Genomic DNA, 19,979 nt, shown 5'->3' with positions numbered 1-19,979 from the left:
ATTTCCACCCAGAACCCTGACTGAGACCTCCTCTGGCAGCAGACTTTATTCCCCCCTCTCACTCCGCCACAAAACATCCCACTGGACCTCCATTCTCTTAGTTATTCATTTTAGTCAAACATGTAAAAAGGTAATATGAAATGAAGATAGGAGTGAGGCTGAGTGGTAGAAATATATACACTGCTCAAAAAAATAAAGGGAACACTTAAACAACACAATGTAACTCCAAGTCAATCACACTTCTGTGAAAACAAACTGTCCACTTAGGAAGCAACACTGATTGACAATAAATGTCACATGCTGTTGTGCAAATGGAATAGACAACAGGTGGAAATTATAGGCAATTAGCAAGACACCCCCAATAAAGGAGTGGTTCTGCAGGTGGTGACCACAGACCACTTCTCAGTTCCTATGCTTCCTGGCTGATGTTTTGGTCACTTTTGAATGCTGGCGGTGCTTTCACTCTAGTGGTAGCATGAGACGGAGTCTACAACCCACACAAGTGGCTCAGGTAGTGCAGGTCATCCAGGATGGCACATCAATGCGAGCTGTGGCAAGAAGGTTTGCTGTGTCTGTCAGCGTAGTGTCCAGAGCATGGAGGCGCTACCAGGAGACAGGCCAGTACATCAGGAGACGTGGAGGAGGCCGTAGGAGGGCAACAACCCAGCAGCAGGACCGCTACCTCCGCCTTTGTGCAAGGAGGAGCACTGCCAGAGCCCTGCAAAATGAGCTCCAGCAGGCCACAAATGTGCATGTGTCTGCTCAAACGGTCAGAAACAGACTCCATGAGGGTGGTATGAGGGCCCGACGTCCACAGGTGGGGGTTGTGCTTACAGCCCAACACCGTGCAGGACGTGGCGGATGTTTTAGTCCAGGTCTGGGAGGAGATCCCTCAGGAGACCATCCGCCACCTCTTCAGGAGCCTGCCCAGGCGTTGTAGGGAGGTCATACAGGCACGTGGAGGCCACACACACTACTGAGCCTCATTTTGACTTGTTTTAAGGACATTACATCAAAGTTGGATCAGCCTGTAGTGTGGTTTTCCACTTTAATTTTGAGTGTGACTCCAAATCCAGACCTCCATGGGTTGATACATTTGATTTCCATTGATAATTTTTGTGTGATTTTGTTGTCAGCACATTCAACTATGTAAAGAAGAAAGTATTTAATAAGAATATTGCATTCATTCAGATCTAGGATGTGTTATTTTAGTGTTCCCTTTATTTTTTTGAGCAGTGTATATTGACGATTATGAAGGGGGTGTATCTGTGGAGCATCTTAAGAAATTGATGGTAAACCTTCCCTACATATGTCACTCCCTCTTGGTTCTTTCCCTAGGATTTATTGTTTCTGTTCTGTTGTTTCATGTCTGTACGCGTGTTTCTTGTTTTGTTCCTTGTGTTATTTATTATTAAAGTCACTCCCTGAACTTGCTTCCCGGCTCCCAGCGTACACGTTACAATGCTGGAGTAAAATATTCACTGCTCTTGCAGTGCATAAGGTTCAAGGTTATGGTAACCTGCGGATCACCTCAGAGGTCATAGATCAAGCTAACCGTATAGAATGTTGGCATTTCCATTGATGTTAAAAAGGTCAGCTTTGCATCAACTAATACTACTCACATCTTCCTCTCAGTACTCTGTGTCTTTGAAACCAAAGTTAGTAAGGGGTATTTAGAGGAGTGCATCTTTATTTTCTTCCCTCCAGTGATGTTAATTGGTCCCAGTACCCCAAGATTCTTCTTAGAAGCGTTACTCGCCTCACTGTTTGAGTTCTCTTTTAATCACCTCCATTCTCCTCCTGTTCCCCCTCCCCTGACTCCAGCAGCCGTTCCTGGAGGTTAAGGTTCTTGAGACGACCAAACGTTCCCGACGTAACCTGGGACTGGACTGTGACGAGCACTCCACCGAGTCCCGCTGCTGCCGCTACCCGCTGACGGTGGACTTTGAGGCCTTTGGCTGGGACTGGATCATTGCTCCCAAGCGCTATAAGGCCAACTACTGCTCGGGCCAGTGTGAATACATGTTCATGCAGAAGTACCCACACACCCACCTGGTACAACACGCCAACCCCAGAGGCTCAGCAGGGCCCTGCTGCACCCCCACCAAGATGTCACCCATCAACATGCTCTATTTCAACGACAAGCAGCAGATCATCCACGGCAAGATCCCTGGTATGGTGGTGGACAGGTGTGGCTGCTCTTAGGCCCAAAGGAAGTCATGCACACCCAACTCTGCATTATTTCCACCCAGAACCCTGACTGAGACCTCCTCTGGCAGCAGACTTTATTCCCCCCTCTCACTCCGCCACAAAACATCCCACTGGACCTCCATTCTCTTAGTTATTCATTTTAGTCAAACATGTAATATGAAATGAAGATAGGAGTGAGGCTGAGTGGTAGAAATATATATATATTGACGATTATGAAGGGGGTGTATCTGTGGAGCAGCTTAAAAAATTGATGGTAAATAAGACAACTATGTTTTTGTTAGTTTTGTTTTTTTCTTTGAAAAGATGGTGTCTTTATTGAGATGTCCTGGATAGTGGATCAAGGCTGATGGAGGGAGACATTCCTAAGCAGTTACAGTATATTATCATTTTTCTACAACTTTCACTTTTAGCATCATTACAACAACAAAAAACCTTGTCTACTTTTAGACTAAAAGTTCATGAAATGAATCCAAAATGTTGTTTAAGAAAATAGTCATTATCTAGAGATTTAGTGTTGAGATCCAAAAGCAAACTGTGTGCCCTCTGTAGATGTAACTAGCACCCCAGTGTGAAATTCTTCAGAATCCAAGAACCATTTCACAGTTACTTTGATCTTATTTTACCTGTAATCTTGTAAAACATTAAAATAAGAAAATAGTTTCACTACCTTAAAGTGAACAGGAAAGGGTTTGTTATACACTTTCTCCCTATGTTTCACTGCAGAGGCTCACATAACAGCTCAGATGACCTCAATATCAACCTGTGCACAAAGTTTAGATGAACTAAGACAAACATTATGTCAAAGTAACTCTTAAAACTTTGTGTGGTCTAGATTAAGAACACACAATAAAAAAATGCAGGTTTTGGCTGGTTAGATCTTTGTATAGATCATCTTTTATATGTAATAGACTAAATCCAAGAGCATTTTAAAATCAACAATATGGGAATCATGCAAGGGTGCCAGTTTACACTACTGTAATTGTCAGATTATTTTGTATGGAGTAAATTCAGAGTGAAAGGGAACCCCACAAGTACCTTGACAAATGTGGTCCACATGAATATAGCTTACTTATATACTTTTGTCATTTTCACTCTGCACACTGTGCAATTACCATTCCCACTACTATCCTCCACATTCATTTACACAAACACAATGAGTAGAGGACCAAATGTATTCTGCCAAGTTGCTATGGTGGGAATGTTATGATGGTTGTGGCAAAGAAGACAACCTTGTGTTGGAAAGAAACTAAAATGCTTGATTGATATACACCTTTGTGCTACTAAGGGAAGAAGAGCTAGGTTGTGCATCATAAAAATAAGGAAAACACTGATACAGATGAGAATACAGCTGAAATGCCATTTCTAGTTTAGAGAACATATTTTGATTGAATATCCCAGAGCCCCCATCCCCACCTGTAATATGCAGTAAATATTGGACGTGCTTGAAAGACTGTAGATAAGAAGCTTGAAGTCTGTCTTGTTTCCTGGATGTCAAAGTGAATATATCCCTTTGTTGTAAACGAAAGCACTACGCTGTTGGGAAAAGGAAAAGCCTTCTGACATAAATATATGTATATAATTAAAAGGGGTACAAAAAATCCTTTCTGGGCACTACCTTACCAACAATAAATTTTGCACTATGGGACGTTCATAGCGTGAGGAGTCATGTTGTTGTTTGTGTTTGTATTTTACCTAATCAAGCACGAGCGTTTACAATTGAAAAAAGAACTGTCCAAGCTTCTGGCAATACACCGTGTGGATAAACTAGTCAGCCTCTCACTTCTTTTGTTACCATCACGCTTTCCTGACTTCCTTTTCGTCTGAAGCGGAGGCCTGTCCATATTCTCACGCTCTTCTTACACCCAGAAGCCTGGACTGACCAGCGGCCAAAAGGCCTCATCGCCCTCCCGGGGTGATAAGTCATGTGTGTAACAAGTGTCTGGACCGATGAACATAGAACGCTTTAAACTGGAAATGTCCCTCCATCAACTTCAATCAATTTGTTATCAACTTTGACAGACTTTTGTCCTTTTGAATTTGAGCTACTTTTTGTGTTGACTGTCTAACACAGACACGTTTTGCCTTTGTGTGTTTTGAGTGAGAGTGCCCATATTAGAATGGGAAAAAGTATCCAGGGATCGTTAGCCAAAGTAGAGGATGACATGTTGTGTGCTGTAACTTTTGTAACTGCAGGAATATGCTAAACAATTTCAAAGGGAGAAAAAAATGTGGTATGGGCAGTGGTTGGAAACAATTCAACTGGTCAAGTGTATATTTATTCAGATCAAATCAATGAATTTCAAAGTATGTCTACCTCACTTTAGCATTGTGAAACCTTGCTTAAAAATTTGACAGTTAGGTTTTGTTATGAGTTAATATGTACAAACATGTAACCAGAATAGTAAACCCAAAAACGTAGACTAAAGCCACAGGGTCACCTTGATCTCAGATCCAGATTGAGAAATTTACAGTGGAGTTCAAAAGAGTGACTGAAGCAAATAGCTAAAGGTAATTTGTACTGACAAAAGAATAATAAATATCTGTGCCCAGGACCATTGGTTAACTCTGGTTAATGCTGTGGATAAAGTTGCATCTTGACTTTGTGTATGTATACTGGTATGTACAGTGCCTTCAGAAAGTATTCACACCGCTTGACTTATACCACATTTCATTGTTAGAACCTGAATTCAAAATGTATAAAATATTTTTTTCTCACCTACAGTATCTACACACAATACACCATAATGACAAAGTGAAACATTTTTTTTAGACATGTTTGCAAAGTTATTGAAAATGAAAAGCAGAAATATCTAATTTACATAGTATTTCACACCCCTGAGTCAATACATGTTAGAATCACCTTTGGCACCGATTACAGCTGTGAGTGAGCGCTTCGCACACCTGGATTGCACAATATTTGCACATTCTTTTTTTAAATTCTTCAAGCTCTGTCAAGTTTGTTGATTATTGTTTGACAGCCATTTTCAAGTCTTGCCATAGATTTTCAAGCTGATTTAAGTCAAAACTAACTAGGCCACTCAGGAACATTCAATGTTGTCTTGGTAAGCCACTCCAGTGTATATTTGGCCTTGTGTTTAAGGTTATTGTCCTGCTGAAAGGTGAATTTGTCTCCCAGTGTCTATTGGAAAGCAGACAACCAGGTTTTCCTCTAGGATTTTACGTACTTAGCTCTATTCCATTTCTTTTTATATAAAAAAAACTCCCTAGTCTTTGCCGATTACAAGCATACCCATAACATGATGCAGCCACCGCCAATGCTTGAAAATATGTAGTGTTTTGTTTTCAGCAAACATAACACTTTATTCAGGATATAAAGTTAATTTCTATGTCATATTTTTTGCAGTTTTACTTTAGTGCCTTATTGCAAACAGGATGCATGTTTTGGATTTTTTTTTTAAATTCTGTACAGGCTTCCCTTCTTTTCACTCTGTCATTTAGGTTAGTGTTGTGGAGTAACTGCAAGTTTGTTGATCATGGTGAAATCCCTGAGCGGTTTCCTTCCTCTCCGGCAACTGAGTTAGGAAGGACGCCTGCATCTTTGTAATGACTGGCTATATTGATACACCACCCAGTGTAATTAATAACTTCACTATGCTGAAATGGACATTCAATGTCTGCTTTTTTTATTTTTACCCATCTACCAATAGGTGTCCTTCTTTGCAAGGCATTGGAAAACCTCCCTGGTCTTCATGGTTGAATCTGTGTTTGACATTTACTGTTCGACTGAGGTACTTCACAGATAATTGTATGTGTGGGGTACAGAAATTAGGTGGTCGTTCAAAACTTATGTGACTTTTTTACTCCTGAACTTATTTAGGCTTACCATGAAAGGGGTTGAATAGTTATTGATTGAAGACATTTCAGCTTTTCATTTTTAATTCATTTGTACAAAAAACGGGTATTGCGTGTAGGCCAATGACACACTCAATTTGATCAATTTTAAATTCAGGCTGTAACACAACAAAATGTGGAAAAGGTCAAGGGGTGTGAATACTTTCTGAAGGCTCTGTATGAGAAAGTGTTTTCATATATTTAAATATGAGAGGAAAAAAATCTATGTAAATAAATACCCAAATTTTATAATGTTTTGGACAGGTTCTCCGCTTCTAATGTTTTTGCCCACTTTTATTTCTCTTTCATTTGTTCATGTTATGTAGATAAAATTCAACCCAATGTTGTAGTTTAATGGTTTTACATATGAATAACTGTTCCATTGTTATTTTGTTTTATTTTCTGTCTTATTTTGTACAATAAATCATTTATTTAGCTTACGAAATTCACAGCTGATTGGTCGTAATTTCTCCTTATCTCTGGCTACCACTACCCTAGCCCACTGCCACACCTTAATTGAAAAGCATTATCCGGCTCCTAACTCGTCCACATGCCTGTAATGGCTCACATAAAATGAGCTTAGGAGGTCAGTGACTGCCTGGTGGTGCCCTGAATCTTGGGATGGGGGTGGGGGGACAGGAAACAGATTAATTCTGAGTCTAATTGGTGGAAGAGAGAGAGGAGAGCAACCAGCCCGAAGAGAAAGGTTTAGTGTTGGGAGGCCATTGTTTGGATTTCGTATGGGATGCAGTATGACCCAATTAATATGTCACCTGATAGGAGGGCCTCTCATCAGCCTAATTTAGGGCAGCAATGAGGGACAAATAAGACTGAACACGGAGCTCTTTACTGATGCAAATGCACAGACCACCCACCACAGAGAAAAGAACACGGACACCACCAATGACATAAACCTTACCAAACAAACATTCACACACTCCTCTACCCATAATCACACACACTGACATAATCACAAACTCCCACCTATGCACACATACACTGTAGCTACATATTCAAGACTAATTTCTGGCCTATTGGACCACAGCCGCGGTTCATGCCGTTCAAGATTAGGGAGGAAGTATTTTTTATATAAGCATGGCCTTATTTCTATTGCAGCATATTGGATGACTGTCATTCATATTCCATTCACTTAGCTAAATGTAACATCAATAGGTTTAGGTTACTACATGGTACTCGAATTTGTTCTATATAATACCCATCACGAGGTTGCTACAACCTAGCCTACAAATTAAAGTTAAAAATGTAGGTGCACAGGTCGAGAGACAAATTGGAGTAATCAAGGTGAGACAGACATTCAATATCGCCACTCTTGCCCGAATCTAGCCGATCTAGAGTCTAATCATTAGTCCAAACAGTTGCAACTAAAATGTAAGTTTCTATTGGACAAATTCAGGTACATCTCTCCCAGTTTCATTCTGTTTGCTTCCATTTAAGAAATGTTTTGCAACAGAATTGGTGGAATGAATAAACCCCTGATCACCCTGATCACTTTCATAGCAGGCACATACAGCATAATCACTTTGCTAGTTGTATAATTCCTTCTCGTACCTACGAGTTCTCCTCTCACGTTTTCCCTTCACTTGTTGACTTCAGTGCACAAGACAACAGCGGTCTGTGACCAGTCGCAAAAACCTCTACAAGCCAAACCTTCATACCCATGTTAACGTTATGGTCAACAAACTAGTAAACCCACAATCCACTCCATGTGTACAATCACGAAGTACAGTGTACAGCAAGCAGTTTAGCAGTTACACCGGCGGGCCTGGTGCCAATAAATTTATAAAACAGAAAGCTTACTTTGACTTGAAAGAGTTGCAGTGTTGGATAGCCTTAGCCAGCTAGCTAACATAAACAGCATTCATCTCTGCTTGAGTCAGGTTGTGGAGTAGGCTAAATTAGTTGCATTAGCTAAGGAGGTGAAAGGTAAATGAAGAAAAAAATATAAATTAAATATAGCTAGCTCTCGCTCTGCTGCTTCTCAAAACTGTTCAACTATTGTCTACTCACCACACTTTATGTACTGCAGTGCTAGCTACTAGCTTATGCTTTCAGTACTAGATTCATTCTCTGATCCTTTTATTATATGTACAAAATGTTAGTTCATACTGCAAGAGCTCTGATAGGTTGGAGGATGTCTTCCGGAAGTCATCATAATTCCTGTGTAAGTCTATGGAAGGTGGTGAGAACCAAGAGCCTCCAAGGTTTCGAATTGAAGTCAATGTGCCCAGAGGAGAACGGAAAACAGCTGTCCTCTAGCTACTCTAGAGGGTGCCGTTGAGGCTATTGTAGACCATTGCAAAACTGTGTTTTTAAATCAGTTATTTGGTGATGTGAATATTTAGAATAGTTTAATCTAAAAAAATTAACTTAAATGTTTCACTTTTTCCCCCCTAATATTCAACGAGTAGGATGGTTCTCCCCTTCCTCTGAGGAGCTTCCACTGAAGGACCACTAAAAGCCACAGTTTTCTGTGATGTGTTCCATGAAAAACCATCAAACTAGCAGTGCAAAGATAATTTGATAGAGAGCACTCAACTTCATGCTATTAAAGGACAATCAGATCACCTCAGGTAAGCTACAAGTAACAGGCACTGGTTAAAGTGGCAATTGTTTAGCCACTAACACTTTATGTCCAACTTGCACATCTACCCCTTATTATCATTAGTCATTTTCATTGGTACCACAAACATTACAGCTAAATTTGTCACTATACTTTATTGCATAAAATATTAAACCAATAATGGCTACAAAGGAGATGACCGTGAACTACAGGAAAAGGAGGGCCGAGCACACCCCCATTCTCATCGACAGGGCTTTACTGGAGCAGGTTGAGAGATTCAAGTTCCTTGGTGTCCACATCACCAATGAACTATCATGGTCCAAACACAACAAGACAATTGTGAAGAGGGCACGACAACATCTATTCCCCCTCAGGAGACTGAAAAGATTTGGCATGGATCCTCAGATCCTGAAAAAGTTCTACAGCTGCACCCTCGAGAGCATCCAGACAGGTTGCATCACCGCCTGGTATGGCAACTGCTCGGCCTCCGACCGCAAGGCACTACAGAGGGTAGTGTGTATGGCCCAGTCCATCACTGGGGCCAAGCTACCTGCCATCCAAGACAGTGTCAGAGGAAGGCCCTAAAAATTGCCAAAGACTCCAGCCACCCTAGTCATAGCGGTACCGGAGCACCATGTCTAGGTCCAAAAGGCTTCTTAACAACTTCTACCACGCATAGTCACTTTACCTCTACCTATACGTACAGTACCAGTCAAAAGTTTGGACACACCTACACATTCAAGTTTTTTTATTTTATTTTATTTTTTACTATTTTCTATATTGTAGAATAATAGTTTAGACAAACAATGAAATAACACATATGGAATCATGTAGTAACCAAAAGAGTGTTAAACAAATCAAAATATAGTTTATATTTGAGATTCTTCAAAGTAGACCCTTTGCACACTTGGCATTCTCTCAACCAGCTTCATGGAGGTAGTCACCTGGAATGCATTTCAATTAACAGGTGTGCCTTGTTAAAAGTTCATTTGTGGAATTTGTTTCCTTGATGCGTTGGAGCCAATCAGTTTTGTTGTGACAAGGTAGGGGTGGTATACAGAAGATAGCCCTATTTGGTAAAATACCAAGTCCATATTATGGCAAGAACAACTCAAATAAGCAAAGAGAAACGACAGTCCATTACTTTAAGACATGAAGGTCAGTCAATGCGGAACATTTAAAGAACTTTGAAAGTTTATTCAAGTGCAGTCGCAAAAACCATCAAGCGCTATGATGAAACTGGCTCTCATGAGGACCGCCACATGAAAGGAAGACCCAGAGTTATCTCCGCTGCAGGGGATACATTCATTAGTTACCAGCCTCAGAAATTGCAGCCCAAACAAATGCTTCAGAGTTTAAGTAACAGATACATCTCAACATTAACTGTTCAGAGGAGACTGCGTGAATCAGGCCTTCATGGTCGAATTGCTGCAAAGAAACCACTACTAAAGGACACCAATAAGAAGAAGAGACTTGCTTGGGCCAAAAAACATGATGGACATTAGACTGATGAGTCCAAATTTGAGATTTGTGGTTACAACTGCAGAATAGGTGAATGGATGATCTCCGCATTTGTGGTTCCCACCGTGAAGCATGGAGGAGGAGGTGTGATGGTGCTTTGCTGGTGACTGTCAGGATTTATTAATTATTCAAGGCACACTTAACCAACATGGTTACCACAGCATTCTGCAGCGATACGCCATCCCATCTGGTTTGCGCTTAGTGGGACTATCATTTGTTATTCAACAGGACAATGACCCAACACACCTCCAGGCTGCGTAAGGGTTAGTTGACCAAGAAGCAGAGTGATGGAGTGCTGCATCAGATGACCTGGCCTCCACAATCACCCGCCCTCAACCTAATTGAGATGGTTTGCGATGAGTTGGACCGCAGAGTGAAGGAAAAACAGCCAACTAGTGCTCAGCATATGTGGGAACTCCTTCAAGACTGTTGGAAAAGCATTCCAGGTGAAGCTGGTTAAGAGAATGCCAAGAGTGTGCAAAGCTGTCATCAAGGCCACAGGTGGCTACTTTGAAGAATCTAAAATCTATAATATATTTTGATTTGTTTAACACTTTCATTTGGTTACTACATGATTCCATATGTGTTATTTCATAGTTTTGATGTCTTCCCTGTTATTCTACAAATGTAGAATAACTTTTGACTGGTACTGTACATATTACCTCAACTAATCTGTGCCCTCACACATCCCCTGTATATAGCCTCGTTACTGTTATTTTATTGTTGCTCTTTAATTATTTGTTATTTTTCCATTTTCTTTAAATGTTTTACTTCAGTTAATTTCAGTAAATAATTTAACACATATTTTTCTTAAATGCATTGTTGGTTAAGGGCTTGTAAGTAAGCATTTCACTGTAAGGTTGTATTCAGTGCATTTTTTATTTTATTTAACCTTTATTTAACTAGGCATGTGACATAAAATTTGATTTGAACTATAAAATACCTGTTGAAATGTACGAGGGGAAAATTTATGATTGAAAGGGGGTTGGGAAGTTTATGATTGTAGCAATAGCCATTAAGTGAAGAAAGGTCCAGGGAAGGTAAATTGGGGGAAGCACTCAATAGGACTGATTGTTGGACACAGTAATCAGTAACACTATAGTGTACGTACGGCTCAATAATTGACCAGTGTTCAGAGAGGGAGGTTGGTTTAGGAAAAATCACACTTGTTCACCCATTTCAGGAACGCTTCAACTTCAAGTGATAATTGCCTCCCTCCCAAATGACTGTCTCAGGCAATAATCACGTGTTTTGGTTAGATTGTTTAAACATGAAAAATAAGTAGTAAATGCTGACTTTCAGCTGAAGTTAAGCAATCCAAGATGGCGTAGCAGTCGGATGTCTGTTGTGTTTGTCTTGTCCCGTCCTGAACATACTCTCCTGCAACCCACCTCGCCCAATGTGGTATGGATCTGCTATTTTTTATACTTTAGAACCGGAACCCCCTTCAGAGGCTAGCCAGCTAACTAGCTACTAGTCAGTTAGCCACTGCTAGCAGTCATCACCGTTAACTCAGACATCTGCCAGCCTCAGCCCGGTCAATTCCTGCCAGTCTGCACAGCGCGAAATCAACCCAGAGCATATCGGACGGCTTTTTCTCTACCACATCTCCGGATTCCTACCGCAAGCTCTGAACCTTTACTCCGGATCATCGCAGCTAGCTAGCTGCTATCCGAGTGGATACTCCTGGTTAACGTCTCTGTCCCGAAGCAAGCACCAGTAAGCCTGGAGCTAGCTTCGAGCTAGGCCCATCTCCCGGCTAGCCGAAGAGATCCATCAGACAATTCCTGGGCTTCAATTGGCCTGGAACCTTTGCTGCCGACACGGAGCCCCGCCGATCCATCACGACTGGTCTGCCGACGTAACCATCCGAGGGGGTTTCTGTCCCGAAGCAAGCACCAGCTAGCCTGGAGCTAGCCCCATCTCCCGGCTAGCCGAAGAGATCCATCAGACAAGTCCTGGGCTTCAATACCTCTTTTGCCAACTGGGCTGGACCATTTGCTGCCGACACAGAGTCCCGACGATCCATCACAACTGATCTGCCAACGTAACCATCCGAGGGGGTTTCAACAGGCTCTCCCGTTGCGACGTCCCCCTGAGGCCCATCAGCTAGCAGCCTGCTAGCTGTCTAGCTGACGTCCCCCTGAGGCCCCGGCCTGCTAGCTGTCTGAATCGCCGTGCCTCCGGCTCGCCTAGCTACTCACTAGGCCCTATGATCACTCGGCTACACATGCCTCTCCCTAATGTCAATATGCCTTGCCTATTGCTGTTTTGGTTAGTGATTTTTGTCTTATTTCACTGTAGAGCCTCCAGCCCTGCTCAATATGCCTTACACCCAAACCGGCTGCATCGTGCATACATTTATTTTGTCCCCCTACACCAAACGCGATCACAACACGCAGGTTAAAATATCAAAACAAACTCTGAACCAATGACATTCATTTCGGGACAGGTCGAAAAGCATTAAACATGTATGGCAATTTAGCTAGTTAGCTTGCACTTGCTAGCTAATTTGTCCTATTTAGCTAGCTTGCTGTTGCTAGCTAATTTGTCCTGGGATATAAACATTGAGTTGTTATTTTACCTGAACTGCACAAGGTCCTCTACTCCGACAAATTAATCCACACATAAACCGGCCAACCGAATCGTTTCTAGTCATCTATTCTCCTTCCAGGCTTTTTCATCGTTGAACTTATATGGTGATCGCATCTAAACTTTCATAGTATTACCACGACTACCGGCAAAACAGTTCATCTTTCAATCACCCACGTGGCTATAACCAATGAGATGGCACGTGGGTCCTTGCTTCTATAAACCAATGAGAAGATGGGAGAGGCAGGACTTTTAGCGCGATCTGCGTCAGAAATAGGAATGACTTCTATTTTAGCCCTTAGTAGCGCAGATGCTCGTTGGCGTACGCGAGCAGTGTGGGTGCAATAATTGAATAACAAGGATTTCTAAATTTATTTTGCGATGCTCGCGCACGCGACGTGTCCGGTCTGGTCAGCATGTTAGCTAGTCCTTTTGTTCCAACCCCCACACATGCGGTGACCTCACCTGGCTTAAATGGTGCCTCTAGAGAAAAAACCTCTCTCATCTTCACTCAATGCCTAGGCTTCCTCCACTGTACTCACATCCTACCATACCGTTGTATGTACATTATGCCTTGAATCTATTCTTCCGCGCCCAGAAATCTGCTCCTTTTACTCTCTATTCTGAACGCACTAGACGATCAGTTCTTTAAGCGTAGTCTTATCCTACTCCTCCTCTGTTCCTTTGGTGATGTAGAGGTTAACACCTGCAGCCCCCAGCATCACTCCCATTCCCCAGGTGCTCTCGTTTGTTGACTTCTGTAACCGTAAAAGCATTGGTTTCATGCATGTTAACATTAGAAGTTTGTTTTATTCACTACTTTAGCATACTCCGCCAACCCGGATGTCCTAGCCGTGTCTAAATCCTGGCTTAGGAAGGCCACCAAAAATCCTGAAATTTCCATCCCTAACTATAACATTTTTCAACAAAATAGAACTGCCAAAGGGGGCGGAGTTGTAATCTCCTGCAGAGCTCTGTCATACTATCCAGGTCTGTGCCAAAACAATTTCAGCTTCTACTTTTAAAAATCCACCTTTCCAGAAACAAGTCTCTCACCGTTGCCGCTTGTTATAGATCCCCTTCAGCCCCCAGCTGTGCCATGGACACCATATGTGAATTGATCGACCCCCATCTATCTTCAGAGTTCGTACTGTTAGGTGACCTAAACTGGGACATGCTTAACAACCAGGCCGTCCTACAATCTAAGCTAGATGCCCTCAATATCACACAATTATCAAGGAACCTACCAGGTACAACCCTAAATCCGTAACCACGGGCACCCTCTTAGATATCATTCTGACCAACTTGCCCTCTAAATACACCTCTGCTGTCTTCAACCAGGATCTCAGCGATCACTGCCTCATTGCCTGCGTGCGTGATGGGTCCGTGGTCAAACGAGCACCCCTCATCACTGTCAAACGCTCCCTAAAACATTTCAGCGAGCAGGCCTTTCTAATCGACCTGGCCCGGGTATCATGGAAGGATATTGACCTCATCCCATCAGTAGAGGATGCCTGGTTGCTCTTCAAAAGTGCTTTCCTGTCCATTTTAAATAAGCATGCCCCATTCAAAAAATGTAGAACTAAGAACAGATATAGCCCTGAGTTCACCCCAGACTTGACTGCCCTTGACCAGCACAAAAACATCCTGTGGCGTTCTGCATTAGCATCGAATAGCCCCCGCGATATGCAACTTTTCAGGGAAGTCAGGAACCAATATACATAGTCAGTTAGGAAAGCAAAGGCTAGCTTTTTCAAACAGAAATTTGCTTCCTGTAGCACTAATTCCAAAAAGCTTTGGAACACTAAAGTCCATGGAGAATAAGAGCACCTCCTCCCAGCTGCCCACTGCACTGGGGATAGATAACATTGTCACCACCGATAAATCTACGATTATCTATAATTTCAAGAAGCATTTTTCTACGGCTGGCCATGCTTTCCACCTGGCTACCCCTACCCTAGCCAACATCTCAGCACCCCCTGCAGCAACTTGCCCAAACCCTCCCCCCCACTTCTCCTTCACCCAAATCCAGACAGCTGATGTTCTGAAAGAGCTGCAAAATCTGGATCCCGATAAATCAGCTGGGCTAGACAATCTGGATGCTCTCTTTCTACAATTATCCACTGAAATTGTTGCAACCCCTATTACTAGCCTATTCAACCTTTCTTTTGTATCGTCTGAAATCCCCAAAGATTGGAAAGCTGCCGCGGTTATCCTCCTCTTCAAAGGGGGAGACACTCTAGACCCAAACTGTTATAGACCTATATCTATCCTGCCCTCCCTTTCTAAAATCTTCGAAAGCCAAGTTAATAAACAGATCACCAGCTATTTCGAACCCACCGTACCTTCTCCACTATGCAATCTGGTTTCCGAGCTGGTCATGGGTGCACCTCAGCCACGCTCAAGGTCCTAAACGATATCATAACCGCCATCGATAAAAGACAGTACTGTGCAGCCGTCTTCATCGACCTGGCCAAGGCTTTCGACTCTGTCAATCACCGCATTCTTATCGGCAGACTCAATAGCCTTGGCTTCTCAAATGACTTCCTCGCCTGCTTCACCAACTACTTCTCAGACAGAGTTCAGTGTGTCAAATCGGAGGGCCTGTTGTCCGGACCTCTGGTAGTCTCTATGGGGGTGCCACAGGGTTCAATTCTCGGGCCGACTCTTTTCTATGTATGTATGAATGATGTCACTCTTGCTGCTGGTGATTCTCTGATCCACCTCTACTCAGACAACACCATTCTGTATACATCTGGCCCTTCTTTGGACACTGTGTTAACAAACCTCCAAACGAGCTTCAATGCCATACAACAGTCCTGCTTCCGTGGCATCCAACTGCTTTTAAATGCTAGTAAAACTAAGTGCATGCTCTTCAAAAGATTGCTGCCCGCACCCTCCCACCCGACTTGCATCACTACTCTGGACAGTTCTGACCTAGAATATGTGGACAACTACAAATACCTAGGTGTCTGGTTAGACTGTAAACTCTCCTTCCAGACTCACATTAAGCATCTCCAATCCAAAATTAAATCAAGAATCGGCTTCCTATTTCGCAACAAAGACTCCTTCACTCAAACATACCCTTGTAAAACTGACTATCCTACCGATTCTTGACTTGGGCGATGTCATTTACAAAATAGCCCCCAACACTCTACTCAGAAAACTGGATGTTGTCTATCACAGTGCCATCCGTTTTGTCACCAAAGCTCCATATCCTACCCACCATTGCGACTTGTATGCGCTCGTTGGCTGGCCCTCACTACATATCCGTCGCCAAACCCACTGGCCAGGTCATCTATAAGTCTTTGCTAGGTAAAGCCCTGCCTTATCTCAGCTCACTGGTCACCATAGCAACACCCACCCGTAACACTCGCTCCAGCAGGTATATTGCACTGGTCATCCCCAAAGCCAACAGTTCCTTTGGCCGCCTTTCCTTCCAGTTCTCTGCTGCCAATGACTGGAAAGAATTGCAAAAATCTCTGAAGCTCGAGTCTTACATCTCCCTCTCTAACTTTAAGCATCAGCTGTCAGAGCAGCTTACCGATCACTGTACCTGTACACAGCCAATCTGTAAATAGCACACCCAACTACCTTATCCCCATATTATTATTTACCCTCTTGCACCCCAGTATTTTTACTTGAACATCATCTGCACATCTATCACACCAGTATTAATGCCAAAATGTAATTATCTTGCCTCTATGGCCTATGTATTACCTACCTCCCTACTCGTCTGCATTTACACACACTGTACGTAGATTTTTCTATTTTTCTTTTCTATTGTGTTATTGACTGTACGTTTGTTTGTGTAACTCTGTTGTTGTTTTTGTCGCACTGCTTTGCTGTATCTTGGCCAGGTCGCAGTTGTAAATGAGAACTTGTTCTTAACTGTCCTACCTGGTTAAATAAAGATGAAATAAAAAAATTAAGTAGGAGTTCAATTTTAAATTATACAGTGAAATGTAGTAAGAACATTTTGTCGGAAGTCCAATAAGTCCCAAAAACGTATGACATATTTATAAACAGTCTAATTATGAACTGTTTATACTGTAAGTAGTCTTTGGACAAGCAGTGACCAATCCATGCTTTGGTTTTGTTTACCTGGCTCCTGCCACCAAATGCCAACTAGCATTTCTGTCCAAAAAACAATGCCAAGTCAATATAGCATGTTTGAAATGCTATGTCTAAATCATCCCAAAGTGTCTGAAATTTGTGTAGCACAATTAAGTTAATTTAAGATGATTTGTGCATTTCTTGTTATGAAGTTAGCTTAAGTGTGCAACCAGGAATCTAAACGGGCAAACTATTGAAGAAGATATTTGATATAAAATTCTCAACTGAACACTACCTTAGTGCCTCCACACTTGTTACAGCATGTCCATTGAGTGAGAAATGTCACAAACCAGGAGCAGTGGTACCCTACCACCTGGTTCGCAGGGGACTATTGCCAGGTTTAGCTAAGGTTGCTTAGCCATTATCCAACCCAATTCAAACCAAATCAAACCAACATTATCACACCCAAATCCCTACCAGGGCACGTCAGCCGCTTCTCCCCCAGAGCAGAGAGCATACATTGTGCTATAACAGGACCATCCCTCCCCTGGTGGAGTCCCTAAGACGTTTTCGCGAGAAGACCGATTTTTGGGATGTCTCCTTGGTCTGACAAACAGTGCTGTAGATCTTCCACTTTCCACCGCAGACGCTGAAGGCAGATGTGGTGGATTGAGACGCAGCCCAAACAAAAATTCAGATATCTCCAGTTTAAAACAGATGGATTTTGATAGGGATTTGTTTATTATGCGTCAAACGACTCTCAAGGATTAAGCCCTGATAGGAAAGTCTATCCAGACTCTACATTAACTTATTCCGCAACAGCTATAGGAACAAGTTTACTCAAGGGACACTTGTGGGAAATTGGAAAAGATCTTTAATTTCCAAACTTTTACATACTGTAAATATTTGTTCTTACTAAACAGCATAGGTTGGTATTTTACCACTGTAAAACAAGAGTTACAAGTTTAAAAAAATACAATGACATTTTTAAAAAAGTTTAAAAAATCGTCAAATTGAATCAATTATTTCCAAATCGTTCTGCGCGTTTCCTCTTCTTTGCCTGAAATGGGGGGGAAAACTGAACATGTAAGGAACATTCTACATAAATGTTGTCATGTGTGCCAAATGTATACAGAAGAGCATATACAGAATTCATTGTAAATTGTGACTCCACAGAATCAGGATTTCTATTTGTGGTATATGCATGTGTAACAATAAATAGATCTTTCTTAAAATTGGTGAATTATTACTTGAATGATGAGTGGTGGTGAGGAAACAAACATTACAGAGTATCAAGTCGGTATGAAGACTACCAGGCCTGATACCTGCAACATTAAAACTACAAGCATCATCCATATACTACCGTTCAAAAGTATGGGGTCAAAACAAATGTCCTTGTTTTTGAAAGAAAAGCATATCTTTTGTCCATTAAAATAACATAAAATTGATCAGAAATACAGTGTAGACAATGTTAATGTTGTAAATGACTATTGTTGTTGGAAACGGCTGATTTTTAATGGAATATCTACATACAGTATATCACAAAAGTGAGTACACCCCTCACATTTTTGTAAATATCAAAACAAATGTCCTTGTTTTTGAAAGAAAAGCATATCTTTTGTCCATTAAAATAACATAAAATTGATCAGAAATACAGTGTAGACAATGTTAATGTTGTAAATGACTATTGTTGTTGGAAACGGCTGATTTTTAATGGAATATCTACATACAGTATATCACAAAAGTGAGTACACCCCTCACATTTTTGTAAATATTTGAGTATATCTTTTCATGTGACAACATTGAAGAAATGACACTTTGCTACAATGTAAAGTAGTGAGTGTACAGCTTGTATAACAGTGTAAATTTGCTGTCCCCTCAAAATAACTCAACACACAGCCATTAATGTCTAAACCGCTGGCAACAAAAGTGAATACACTCCTAAGTGAAAATGTCCAAATTGGGCCCAATTAGCCATTTTCTCTCCCCGGTGTCATGTGACTCGTTAGTGTTACAAGGTCTCAGGTGTGAATGGGGAGCAGGTGTGTTAAATTTGGTGTCATCGCTCTCACACTCCCTCATACTGACTGGTCACTGGAAGTTCAACATGGCACCTCATGGCAAAGAACTCCCTGAGGATCTGAAAAAAAGAATTGTTGCTCTACATAAAGATGGCCTGGGCTATAAGAAGATTGCCAAGACCCTGAAACCGAGCTGCAGCACGGTGGCCAAGACCATACAGCGGTTTAACTGGACAGGTTCCACTCAGAACAGGCCTCACCATGGTCGACCAAAGAAGCTGAGTGCGCGTGCTCAGCGTCATATCCAGAGGTTGTCTTTGGGAAATAGACGTATGAGTGCTGCCAGCATTGCTGCAGAGGTTGAAGCTGCCAGTTGAGGACTTGTGAGGCGTCTGTTTCTCAAACTAGACACTCTAATGTACTTGTCCTCTTGCTCAGTTGTGCACTGGGGCCTCCCACTCTTTCTATTCTGGTTAGAGACAGTTTGCGTTGTTCTGTGAAGGGCGTAGTACACAGCATTGTACGAGATCTTCAGTTTCTTGGCAATTTCTCGCATGGAATAGCCTTCATTTCTCAGAACAAGAATAGACTGACGCGTTTCTAGCCATTCTGAGCCTGTAATCGAACCCACAAATGCTGATGCTCCAGATACTCAAGTCTAGTCTAAAGAAGGACCGTTTTATTGCTTCTTTAATCAGAACAAGTTTTCAGCTGTGCTAACATAATTGCAAAAGGGTTTTCTTATGATCAATTAGCCTTTTAAAATTATAAACTTGGATTAGCTAACACAACGTGTCATTGGAACACAGGAGTAATGGTTGCTGATAATGGGCCTCTGTACGCCTATGTAGGTAATCCATTAAAAATCAGCCGTTTCCAGCTACAATAGTAATTTACAACATTAACGTCTACACTGTATTTCTGATCAATTTGATGTTATTTTAAAATGGACAAAAAAAATTGCTTTTCTTTAAAAAAACTATTTCTAAGTGACCCCAAACTTTTGAATAGTAGTGTATATGAGATCTAGTCATTTGATGACTTAGTTATGCATAATAATTCATAACCATATTGCATGCTAGACAACATAACAGCAGAACTAAGCAAAAATACTGTAACTGCTTGTCATTGCTGGATGACTATAT

The 19,979-nt window shown here is 41.7% G+C and overlaps 2 protein-coding genes across 4 annotated transcripts in view; one reads left to right on the top strand and one right to left on the bottom strand.

Annotated features, from left to right (window-relative positions):
* The window catches only part of LOC139535921 (growth/differentiation factor 11-like), a 43,182-nt gene extending 36,674 nt beyond the window's left edge, over nt 1-6,508 (top strand). Inside the window, exon 3 of one of the 2 annotated variants that reach the window (XM_071335875.1) lies at nt 1,828-6,508. In XM_071335875.1, the coding sequence (XP_071191976.1) occupies nt 1,828-2,205 (378 nt within the window). In that variant the 3' untranslated portion in view covers nt 2,206-6,508. Of the gene's footprint in view, nt 1-1,824 lie in introns of both variants that reach the window. The other variant, XM_071335874.1, reaches the window with a different exon arrangement.
* An 11,161-nt stretch (nt 6,509-17,669) lies between these two features.
* LOC139535920 (SAP domain-containing ribonucleoprotein-like) overlaps nt 17,670-19,979 on the bottom strand; it is a 47,977-nt gene continuing 45,667 nt past the window's right edge. For both annotated transcript variants that reach the window (XM_071335871.1, XM_071335872.1), the window contains exon 11: nt 17,670-17,873. In XM_071335871.1, coding sequence (XP_071191972.1) covers nt 17,832-17,873 — 42 coding nt within the window. In that variant the 3' untranslated portion in view covers nt 17,670-17,831. The remainder of the gene's footprint in view (nt 17,874-19,979) is intronic.

Source organism: Salvelinus alpinus, chromosome 12, assembly GCF_045679555.1.
Source record: "Salvelinus alpinus chromosome 12, SLU_Salpinus.1, whole genome shotgun sequence".
Classification (NCBI taxonomy): Eukaryota; Metazoa; Chordata; class Actinopteri; order Salmoniformes; family Salmonidae; genus Salvelinus; species Salvelinus alpinus.
This window is presented reverse-complemented; position numbering and strand designations above follow the sequence as displayed.